The following is a 10,738-nucleotide window of genomic DNA, read 5'->3' as shown; positions in this document are numbered from 1 at the left end:
TTTACTCTTCTCGGATATCCATCCCTGCTTCTATCGTACAAACAATCGTGGTCGAGTGAAGATGGCGTGCTACTTACTACTATGTGCATCCTGACTCTATGAGAAACTACAGCTCCGACTATCAACAAGCCCCACTAACCTACCAAACAAATAAACATGATCCCCAGCGCAACGCTATGCCAAAGCCAAGCACACAACCTCTAAACCGCACAACACGAGAAGAACCAGCGCGCGCACCTAGCCAAGGTAGGCACCTCCAGTAGACAGACGCGCGCGAGCGCACGAGCATCTTGCGCCTCTACAGATACCGCTTCTCGGCGCGCTCCTCGTAGCACTGGATCGTGTCATTGGCCTGGAAGTCCTGCCACCCGTCAAAGGCCATGCCGCACTCGGTGCCCTTGCGCATCTCGGCGACGTCCTTCTTGACGTTCTTGAGGGACGAAACGGTTCCTATTGGACGGCGTTGGGGTTAGCCGTTGCAGGGGCAGTAATGGAGGCAGGATAGATAGAAAAGTAGAAGAAAGGCAAAAGGGGGGAAACGGAAAAGGGAACATACCATCATAAATCTTCTTCTCCCCCCGGAAAACCCTGACGCGGTGCCCACGGCCCATGACGCCGTTCTTGACCCTGCAGCCGGCAATGAGCATCTTGCGCCGGCCGCCGAGGCCAATGCTGAACGTCTGCAGGACCTGCGCCTCGCCCGTGACGCGCTGCACCATGGTGGGCGGCAGACGCTCGCTCAGCAGCGCCTTGACCGCGTCGACGAGCCGGTAGATGACGTTGTCCTCGAGGACGCGCACGCCGCGCTGCTCGGCCAGGTGCGCAATGCGTGGATCCAGCGCCACGTTGAACGAGATGATGTGCCCGCCCGCCACGGCCGCGTGCTCGACGTCGAACTCGCTCACTGCGCCGAACTCTGAGCGCAGCACTACCGGCCGCACTTCGCTGTTGCCCACCGTCATCACGTAGTCCATGACTGCTTCCGCGGAGCCAGACACGTCTGCCTTTAGGATAAACGGCACCTGCACCAGCGAGGGCGGGCCGTCGTCCTTCGCCTCCGCGGCAGCGGTCTTCGTGTCCGCCACCTCCACGCCGGCTTCTGCGGCTTCCTTCGCCGCGGCCGCGGCCTCCTTCTCCTCGCGCCGCGCGCTCTCGAGCTTGCGCGCCTGCGCAATCGCCTCCATGTCCTTGGCCAGCTGCTCGCTCTCCTCCTTGCGCTCGCGGTACTCAATCACCGCGGTCGCGCGCTGCTCGTTGGGCGCCTGCAGCACCTCGTCGCCGGCGACGGGCACGCCGCGCCACCCGTCGACCTCGGCCGGCATGCCCGGCGTGACTTGGTCGATGAACTCGCCGCCCTCGTTGCGCATTGTGCGCACGCGCGCGAACGTCGTGCCCGCGACGATGATGTCGCCCACGCGCAGCGTGCCGCGCTTGATCAGCAGCGTCGCCGTGCGGCCCGACTTCTTGGTCGAGGCCTCGATGATGCGGCCTTCGACGGCGCCGGTGGGGTCGGCGCGGTAGTCCAGCACTTCGGAGAGGGTTCCAATGGCTTCCTCGAGCTCGTCGATGCCCTGACCTGTCTTGCCGCTGACGTTGATGGCCTGGATGTCACCGCCAAAGTCTTCGACGTCGACGCCGTGACGAGCAAGATCCTGCTTCACGCGGTCAGGGTTCGCGCCTTCCTTGTCTACCTTGTTGATGGCGACGATGATGGGGACACGAGCGCCCTTGGCGTGTTTGATAGCTTCGAGCGTTTGCGGCTTGACGCTGTCGTCGGCAGCGACGACCAGGACGACAATGTCCGTCACGTTTGCGCCACGCTGGCGCATGTTGAGGAAGGCAGCGTGGCCGGGAGTGTCGAGGAAAGTGATGGTCTTGCCGGAAGACAGAGGCACGCTGAAGGCGCCGATATGCTGTGTGATGCCGCCGAACTCAGTCGCGACGACCGAAGACTTGCGGAGGTAGTCGAGTAGAGTAGTCTTTCCGTGATCGACGTGGCCCATGATGGTCACAATCGGGGGGCGCTGCGGCAAACTTGACTTGTCCTCGGGTTCAGGCGCGGCACGGAGGTCCACGTCGTCTTCGGGGGATGCGGCAATCGGCTCGAAGTTGTATTCCATAGCAATAAGTCCAGCGTTTTCCTCGTTCAGAATGTCCTCAGGCTGAATGTCTTCGAAGCCCAGCTCTTCCATCTTGCGTATAAACTGGTCCGTACGCACACGCACCATGCTGGCCAGGTTAGCTACACTAATGTATTCCGGAATGGCGATTGGGGTGGGCGCCGCGGCTTTCTCAGCCGCGCGCTGCTCCCTTCTTTTCGCTTTACGCTCTGCACTAGCTCTGGCATAATCTTCCTCCTCGTCATTACCGCCTCTCTTACGGGAAGATTTACCGCCCTTCTTGCCCTTTTGAGTACTTTCTTCGGCTTCGGCAGGCATGCCGAATTTCTTGGATTTCTTCAAAGCGGCGTTTAACAATGCTTGCTGGGCACTCACAGAAGACTCCTCTTGATTGGCTTCCAGGCTTTCATTTTCACCTTCATCAATGCTTTCATCCTTTGGCAAGGCTTCGTCATCTTTCGCCAAAGCTTCAGGCTGGTCGTTGCTAGGTTGGAAGATGGATCGGTGACCACCCCGCTCATGTATCTCCGGGTTGAAAGCCACAAAATGGCCCTTTGCCCCTTCCTGCTGCGCATCCGCCGTGCCACTGGAAGTGGTTTGGGGCTCGTTACGTTTCAAATGCGACCATTGAGAGCTGATGGCAGGATCGAAGCCCGAATCGTCCTGTGCTTTCGAGACGTCTCCGAAACTCATTGTAATCTGTCCATTTCGGGACGTTTGTCTGCCCGGGAGCCCAAAATCGCGATCTCTCCAGCTAATTCCGTCCGCCGGTTGGGCTGACGGTGCTCTGCGGAAACTAAGTTTCTCTGCTGGCTTCTCTGCCGGCTTCTCTGCTGTTTTGGCCCTGAAGGCTTGTTGCAAAGCTTGTGCTTCCTTCGTTTCCACGGTAGATGATTGCGTGTTTCGACGGAACGACGGGCGGGGTTGCGATTGCGGCTGCGGCGCAGCTGGCTGCGATGTCTTCTTCGGACCAAACAACTTCAGGAAGCGCTCTCTTTCTTCTTCGAGCGTACCCGGAGACTTCGGGTTCGAAGATGCGGGAGCATTCTGGGCGGCGACTCGGGAGTTGTGTATGTTCCTGCGTTGGACATGTCGAGCGCAGAAGATACAGACGCTGTGCGCCGAAGACACCTGAGAGAAGTTAGTTTGCAAAGGCTTCGGAGGCCACAGGGCAAGCTTACCTTAGCTCCTTGCCTGCGCATCTTCAACTGGCTTGTGGCAATGAGAATGGAAGCTACCGAAAAGCTGTCCGGAAATCCGATACCTAACTAGTTGCGACGGCAGAACTCCGGCGAACTACATTTCGGTCTCTCACGGGCGTCATCCACCAGCGCACGGCTTTGATTGGAAGAGCTACGGCGCTTAGTGCTGAACATTATCTCCTCCGCTTCCGCAATTGATCTGGACATTATACGGATGATCTCGTTTCTTTTATTTCCTGTTGCTACTCCCACCTAATAATACTTCCTTTTCTCCCTAAGAAACTTGCAATTTAGGTATCGTTCACTGCTGCCCGTCCCGTCCATCCGATCACGCCTCTCCCGCTGCCACTTCAGCATGCGTCTTCACCAGGCTCAGCCTCCTCGCCTCCAACTCCACGTCCTGCGGAATCAACTCCATCAACTTCGGCATCTTCGGTTCCCAGCCCAACAGTTTTCTCGCTCTCAGCGCCCTGCACCTTGAATTGCAACCCCAGAGCTCCGGACCAGCCTTAAACATTTTTCTGGCTTCTGTTACGTCGAGCCCCACAACACTTTTCTGTAGCTTCTCGAAGCCTTGCCGGCGCGCCTCCTTGACAACGGCTCTGCTCACGTCGCCCCACACGAACTCCCCGCTCTCCGCGAAGTAGTACCCATTGGTCGGGCCCCAAGTCGCGGCGCCGCCGTTTGGCTGGGTCGATTCCTCGACGAGACGCAGATACACCTGCGCCAGGTCTCGCACGTGCACCTCTGCCCACATCGTGTTGCCCTCGAGCACGGTGAAGCCCTGTTTGCGCTGCAACGTGCAGCGAACAAGCTCGGGAACCTGAATTGAGCGCTGATTACCCGGACCGCGACCAAAGCCATAGATGCAAGGTGGGCAAACAATTGCGGTAAGGATGTTGGCAGACTTTGTATGCGCGCCGAGCACGACTTTGTCGACGGAGCGGTGCGGCGCAGCGTCCGGTAGGGACGTTACCTCTGACACGTTATCCAGATCATCATAAATCTTGGAAGAACTGTGGCCATAGGAACTAATCTGAATGTCGTTTATGAGCAAGATGCCTGCGCCAGACGTGTGGATGTAGTAGCTAGGGGTGCTGCGCCGGGAAAGCCCGGAGATGATTGCATTGGCGGCACCTGCATGGTCGGCGTTGGCCCAGTCTGGGAGCTGTTAGTTCTTGGCCTATTCCGGAGCAACAAAGTGATATCAAAATATGTTTCAGGATATTGGATCAAAGATGGGCCAGTCCGCATCACTGCTACCGCTAGATAGCTGTGACAGTTGAACTCGATCGCAAAAAAGGGTATGAAAAAATTCGACGACGACGAGTTCGAGAAAGCAGAATGAAATAATAAACCTACTGCAAACCACATCTGCCTTGGCCGCCTCTTCCGCAATCAGATCATGGCTGTCCAGATCTCCATACACGAGCTTCACGCTGGGGTAGTCTTTCGCGACCAAGACGCCCTTGTCCGAATTCCTGACAAGGCACGACCACTCATACTCCGGATGAGCGTGGGCTATAGCATACAGCGCATCGCCGCCGATGTACCCCGTCACACCTAGTCTACGGTCCGCGTCAGCGCATGTCCGGGTCGCAAGCATGTGCTCGACTCACGCAAAGATCTTGGTCATAGTGGGTAGGACTCTCGGGTTAGTTCCTTTGGGCTGTCTAGGATACGACGTTGGTTCAAGCGTTTGCGGTTCCGTAAGTCGAGGTAGAGGTGGGGGCAACTAAGGTTGTGTCCGGGAATGAAAGAGCGAAGGTCGGCATGACGTAAGAGGTCCGTGAAACCCGGGCAAGGCTCATCCAGAACCACGTCTTTTCCCATGAAAGTGTTAACAGGCCAGTGACACAGAATTATTATGGCTCCCAGGCTCGCTTGCCTCCAAAGACCGGTAGCCAATCTACTGGATCCATTGTCCTTACTCAAAACAATCCAAGAACGCCTTCGTTATGGCTCTTGCTTGCGGCTCCATACACCCTTTGACATGTGAAAATCATGAGCATTTATTTCTATCATCAGCGCCCCGACCGCAAGTCCACGACTGAGTAATCGAGCCCTGGCAACTCCAAGACGTGACCTGGTTTTTTTGCATCTGTATAGAGGTGTGATTCGGAATGCGGATGAAAGAGACCGGTTTGCGTGCAGTTGAGGATTGACTTCAGGCCTGGAGGGTCTGTTAATCGGAAAACGCCCCACCTAGAGGAAATAGATATTATCAGTATGAATACACCTTCGGTGACGCGATTTACAACATACGAGGGACTTTTGCTAGGCGCACAAACAATGGCGATGGCCTCGGGCATCATTACCTGATACCCGCTGTGAGTGTGCAAATCTCTGCTGCTCATGAAACAGGTTTGAGAAGGGTGCGTGTGTATCCAACCGAGCATCATGAGGTCTTCAGAGTCGCAGTAGTCGAATAGAGCGGCCTCGTCCGTGGTCTCACACGTATCAGATGTGCTCTTTTGGTCCGGGATGACCAGCCTTGAAATGAATAGCGCATTTGAAATAAGGGTGCCGCAGAGAATACCACAGGTTTCCAAGTTATTCTGAGTGTTCGACGCCGCGGCACGGAGAAAATCGTTGCGCAGATTAGGTGGTAAGAATACTGTGCGCAAGGCCTTGCCGCTCTCAAGGCATGCTCTGGACTCGAAGGTCACGTTGCTAGGGTTAAGCGCGTGCTGAAGAGGCGGCGTTGCCGAAGCGGAACGAGATGGTGTATTCGACCAGTCAGAGTCAAGAATTTTTCCAGGTACAGGCGGTGGAATTGCTCGGAACGAGTCTTCAAACTCTTTTCGTGGGATTGCCGGAGGTATGGTATTTAACTGAGCCTCCATGGATTCTGGGGCGACCTTTGCTGGTAATGGTGGCGCGGCAAGGGACGGTGGCATGACGGAGGGCTCGCCCCATGCCTCGTAGACGCTTTTCTGGGGAACATGGGGATAGCTGTAGGGGGAGGGATGTGATGGTCTGGCTCCAGGGCTGCCCAGAGAAGCCTTGCGAGCAGAGGAGCTTTCCTGGACATGCCGTCCCGTTTCGATGATCCTCCGATTCAAATCATCTGCATCCTCTTTACTATCATTGCCCGCCAAGTCGTCCTCCCATGAGTTCCACGATCCTCCTCTGCGTCGTCGTTGTTCTTCCTCTTCGGACACTCCGGCTTGTCGCACCTTTCTTTTCGCCAAATCTCTTCTCCGAATCTCCTTTTGCGCAAGTTTCGCCGCAAGGTCTCTGTGCTCCCCAGCATCAAGTGCCTGTTTTGCACCAAATGACATGTCCGAGTCCTTTCTTGTATGCATGCTCCAGTTTTCCACGTCCCGAGCAAGTTGCTCGTGGTCCAATGTCGGTCTCTGGGCCGCCAGCTTCTTCCTTTCGGCATCTCGCCGTATTTTGGCCTGGATATATTTTTCATGTTGTTTGTTTATCCTCGGCTTCAAATTCTCGAGTTTAGGGAGATTCTTTGTGACTGCGTTGCGCTGTTCCTTGATGGCTGCCTTGTATTTCGGGTCCTTCGCTTCCGGGTGCTTGGGCAGCTTTTCCAGCACAAGCATAGCATGGCGGAAGAGCAAGAGATACGCCTGCTGGTCATTGCCTTCTTTCTCATAAATTTCAGCCTATATTGAGTTTGTGAGCCAGCGACAAATAACCAGAAGATGGCCGACTGTACCTCCTTGGCCAGCGTTTCAGCGCTACGCAACCAGTATCTGAGCGGGACAGCGGGATCGTAGTCGAACCTTTCGGCTTGCTCGGCCAACTCCTGCACACTGGAGGGCTCGTTGGCCCTGACTGGCGCCATGACTATGAAGCGTCGGCTGATTGTTCTGAATGATGGTCCTCTGGTCGCGGAAAGCAAAGTTGGCTGGCACTTGGCCGATCCGCGCGGCACCCGCAGTTACTCTGGAGGCGCTCTTGAGAAAGAAGACAAGCGGCGGATAAAGGCGCGTTCCGACTTCATGGTATGACCAGCCGTCTCTGTAGAGCCGAAGCACGCGGCGACGTGATCATGGTACCTGGCGTGCGTCACGCATGTTGGACCGTGCCGGAGGCGGCGAGTTAGGCGGTGACAGACTTTCGGCCTACCCACGTGCTACCTAGCCTAACCACGCTAGGTACTTGCTCTACCTACCACCTACCGAAACACGGCTCAACAGCAGAACGGCTCTACGTATCTACCTCTGACGCGCCCCACCTACCTAGATAGGTACGCATTCCTCGATCAGTTGGCTACCGGATTCGTCTCTACGTCCGCCGCAGTATGGGAGGACCATGAAGGCTACGTTCATTTTCGCTTCCAAAGCAGTCAAAGCCTCGGGTCTCACTAAAGGACTGCGTCGCGTGGGAAAAACTGATCGGATTGACATCAAAAGCCCTGGTCTTTGTGGTGGGTTTTCTCCCTTCACGCGCAATCTTCTTTAACCAATTCAGTTAACATGAATAGATGATATCATCACGTACTTTGGCCCCTCGCTAGAACAGTACAAGAACTGCGACATCATCGATGCCAATCCTGGTGACGGTCTTTGGTCTTCCAAGATTCACGAGTTTCTCAAACCACGGAGACATGTCTTACTAGAATCGGAGAAGCAATACACTCCTTTCTTAAAACCGTTACTAGACGCACCTGGTTCTAAATATGTCCACGTGCCGTACAACGGCAGTGCGCCACGATCTTTCGTTGATGTGTTCCAAGAAGGTCACCTTCCAAATCAGGTGCCACTCAACGGGGACGATCCGCGGATAAACCAGCCAAACACCACGTTGCTTGTGCTCCTCAATCTCACCAAAAAGAATGCGAAGAGTCCAAGAACTTCTTACTTTCTCAATCGCCACCTACTGAACACCTTACAAACCAATGCGTGGAGCCATACCGGCATACACCAATATGGCTTGATAAGGATGCTGGTATGGTGTGATGATTACACGAAGGAACGTTTAATACCTAAAGACCTAAGTGGAGATTCATTCAGCCTATCATTCCAGCACACCACGGATACTCATCTCATCGCCGAAAGGTATCCGCCTGAATTATCGCGCCATGGTACCGACTTGGATCTTGCGAGTGCAGTTCGGGCCGCTGAAAGCATGCGTCGCCTAGGCATGAAGCTCCCGCAAAATAGGAGCAATTTCCTCCATCACGCAGCATTGGATCTGCTGTCAACTGAAAGTAACGATGCTTTCAAGCGTTACCAGGACGTCGAGAACGAGCTCCGCTCGCGTTTCATCGAAAAACGGGATGCCCTCGAAGAACTCGAAGCGCTTGAGGCCGAATTTAAAGCTGGGACTCTTACTATGCCACAAACTGCCCCTAATACTAAACAGCTGATCCAAGATCCAAGATGGGGGCGATTGGAAAGCCTTCGAAATGCTGCATCGTCTGCGCTTCACAATAAAAGAATGAACCACAGATCATGGGAACCTACACTCGCCATAGGGGAACGAATGCTTTCATTGGAGCGCTTGATCATCGATGAAAGCAAATCTGATGCAGAGCGGCTTGCTGCGAAACAAGAGTGGGAAAATACCAAAAAGAAGTTCAGGAATACCTGGAGGAAACTTGGTACTACCCGCCGCCGACAAGCGTTGCTCGCTTTTGACCAACGTAAAGCTTTCTATTGGCTCGAGCGGCCCTTACTCATGTGGGACCGTAGGCCATTTGAACCGCTCGCGACTAGAAAGAATGAGTTTCACCCACAAACAGATATGGCCCTCCTGGATATCAACCCAAAGCCCGCACCAGGTGAGAGATCGGAACGAGACAGCCTCTATTGGCAACGCTTCGCCATGAAGCTGAGTAGCCGCACTACATCCAGCATCAAAGCAGCGTTGAACGACATTTATCTCGGCGCTGCGGATGCTTTGCTACCGGAAATAGGATTGGTCCACGATCCGAAGCAAGGCGGTTCTATTGACATCGAGGAAGTGCGAGTGCGAAATTTGACGCCTGAAATGGTGGAAGAAATTGTCGACGCCTATCGCCGCTGGATCTTTCGTCCGGATGCTATAGAAGTGCAGCTTACAGAAGATCGACTGAACTGGGAAGATCTCGCCAATTCGAGCTCGGCCAAGCAGGTGTTCTTTTAGCAGCTTCGGGTCTCAAGGATGATCAGAATCCTGTTCAATTGACCTTGCAGACAAAACAATGCGGCTACTGGAGCTCAACCTTAGCGGCCACCACCGCTGGTGCTGTATGGGAATCATCAGGCACCACTCAATGTATTTATGACTGTAAAAAATAGTGTACTCATATAAAAAACCTTCTTGTGGAAGCCTCCATTGAGCTCAATGCATGATAACCACCATTCCCGTTGGGAAGATGCCGTGATTGCAACCCCTAGAAATGCTCGAACGCCTCCAGATCATGTTTTCTGTTCCGTGCTTTGATGTGCTTGGGTCGTCCGAAAGCTTGCCGAACCAGTTGTCCAACGCCGCTTTCATTCTAGATATCAACTTCATTATTTCGAGCTTTTCCTCTCTTTCCCGCTAAGATGGGCCGGCTTTCCTTGCTCGCCCGCTGCCCCGCCCTTGGCAGCCTCAGCCCTGCCGTAATTGCTAATCAGGTCGAGCAGGCTCTCCTCACCCTCCTGGGGAGGCAATCCTTCTTCTCCCTCGCGCGCCTACAAAGACAGAACCAAGTTAGCAAGCCATTTTCAATAAGGTGCTTTAGTATGCATATCTGTTCCCATCCAGCTCATGTTTGTCATCCTGGGAAGCAACAGGCAAAAACCACTCACCTCCTCGGCACTCTCCGTAACCTCACTATCCCAGCCACGACCAAACTTTTCGCGGAAAGCCCGCAGCCGGCCTGCCTCGTCCTCCTCGACGTTCAGAAGTTTCTGCGATGACGGATTCCAGAGCGGGTTGTTGCGGGTATCCTTGGTACTGGTGACAACGGAAGCGGGGGACGTGGTACGGTGGGTGTAGGTGCTGCCGTCCGAGAGCGTGACCAGCTGGGTAAAGGTGTAGGGCCGCTTAGGGCGCTTTAGCAGCGTCGCATGGCGGCATTGGGTCTTAGGAAGGAGCTTCGAGGCGCTGCTGCCGAGGTTCCGCGCAGAGCTGGGGGATAAAAGCAGGTTGGACATGGTGTTGTGGATGAGTTGCATGCGACTGCGGCGAGTCGCGGAGGTGGATGATTTTCGCGGCCATGCGTTTTTCGAGCTCCGCGCAAGAACTCACCCACCCCATCACCTACATCCACGCTTACACCTTGCGCGGGTCGCTTCCTCTGCGCAATGCTGGATGTGGGAGCTGCGCCTCGCTTTTACCACGCCTTTTATCGCTGGAGCAGTATGCATTTCCTCCATCAACTCTGGCGCCTAGTGTTAATCTCATTCATACAGGCACTATCGCCCCGCGAAACCATGTCGCACGCTCCCACAGACTGAGCCTTGGCCAATCGCGTCAATTAGG

General features: G+C 54.8%; 5 protein-coding genes across 5 annotated transcripts; 1 reads left to right on the top strand and 4 right to left on the bottom strand.

Annotated features, from left to right (window-relative positions):
• Nucleotides 1-298: 298 nt before the first annotated feature.
• Nucleotides 299-2,438, bottom strand: K452DRAFT_222464 (uncharacterized protein; the record flags this gene model as incomplete). The annotated part of the gene is made up of 2 exons (XM_033536561.1): nt 299-450; nt 557-2,438. The coding sequence occupies 2 exons, from the start codon at nt 2,436-2,438 to the stop codon at nt 299-301; spliced, it is 2,034 nt and encodes a 677-aa protein (XP_033400275.1).
• A 1,212-nt stretch (nt 2,439-3,650) lies between these two features.
• Nucleotides 3,651-4,958, bottom strand: K452DRAFT_325111 (uncharacterized protein; the record flags this gene model as incomplete). Its single annotated transcript, XM_033544750.1, has 3 exons — nt 3,651-4,483; nt 4,685-4,890; nt 4,942-4,958. The coding sequence occupies 3 exons, from the start codon at nt 4,956-4,958 to the stop codon at nt 3,651-3,653; spliced, it is 1,056 nt and encodes a 351-aa protein (XP_033400274.1).
• A 388-nt stretch (nt 4,959-5,346) lies between these two features.
• K452DRAFT_295993 (uncharacterized protein) lies at nt 5,347-7,127 on the bottom strand (the record flags this gene model as incomplete). The annotated part of the gene is made up of 3 exons (XM_033541880.1): nt 5,347-5,527; nt 5,588-6,945; nt 6,999-7,127. 3 exons carry the CDS (start codon nt 7,125-7,127, stop codon nt 5,347-5,349), a joined length of 1,668 nt encoding a protein of 555 aa, XP_033400273.1.
• A 361-nt stretch (nt 7,128-7,488) lies between these two features.
• Nucleotides 7,489-9,501, top strand: K452DRAFT_316534 (uncharacterized protein). Its single transcript, XM_033543976.1, has 2 exons — nt 7,489-7,712; nt 7,770-9,501. Exons 1-2 carry the CDS (start codon nt 7,598-7,600, stop codon nt 9,410-9,412), a joined length of 1,758 nt encoding a protein of 585 aa, XP_033400272.1. The 5' UTR covers nt 7,489-7,597; the 3' UTR covers nt 9,413-9,501.
• On the bottom strand, nt 9,494-10,446 carry K452DRAFT_284888 (uncharacterized protein). Its single transcript, XM_033540023.1, has 2 exons — nt 10,063-10,446; nt 9,494-9,945 (listed from the first exon to the last, which is right to left on the bottom strand). The coding sequence occupies exons 1-2, from the start codon at nt 10,408-10,410 to the stop codon at nt 9,784-9,786; spliced, it is 510 nt and encodes a 169-aa protein (XP_033400271.1). The 5' UTR covers nt 10,411-10,446; the 3' UTR covers nt 9,494-9,783.
• Nucleotides 10,447-10,738: the final 292 nt, after the last annotated feature.

The sequence above is a fragment of the Aplosporella prunicola genome (genome assembly GCF_010093885.1).
Source record: "Aplosporella prunicola CBS 121167 unplaced genomic scaffold K452scaffold_6, whole genome shotgun sequence".
Lineage (NCBI taxonomy): Eukaryota > Fungi > Ascomycota > Dothideomycetes > Botryosphaeriales > Aplosporellaceae > Aplosporella > Aplosporella prunicola.
This window is presented reverse-complemented; position numbering and strand designations above follow the sequence as displayed.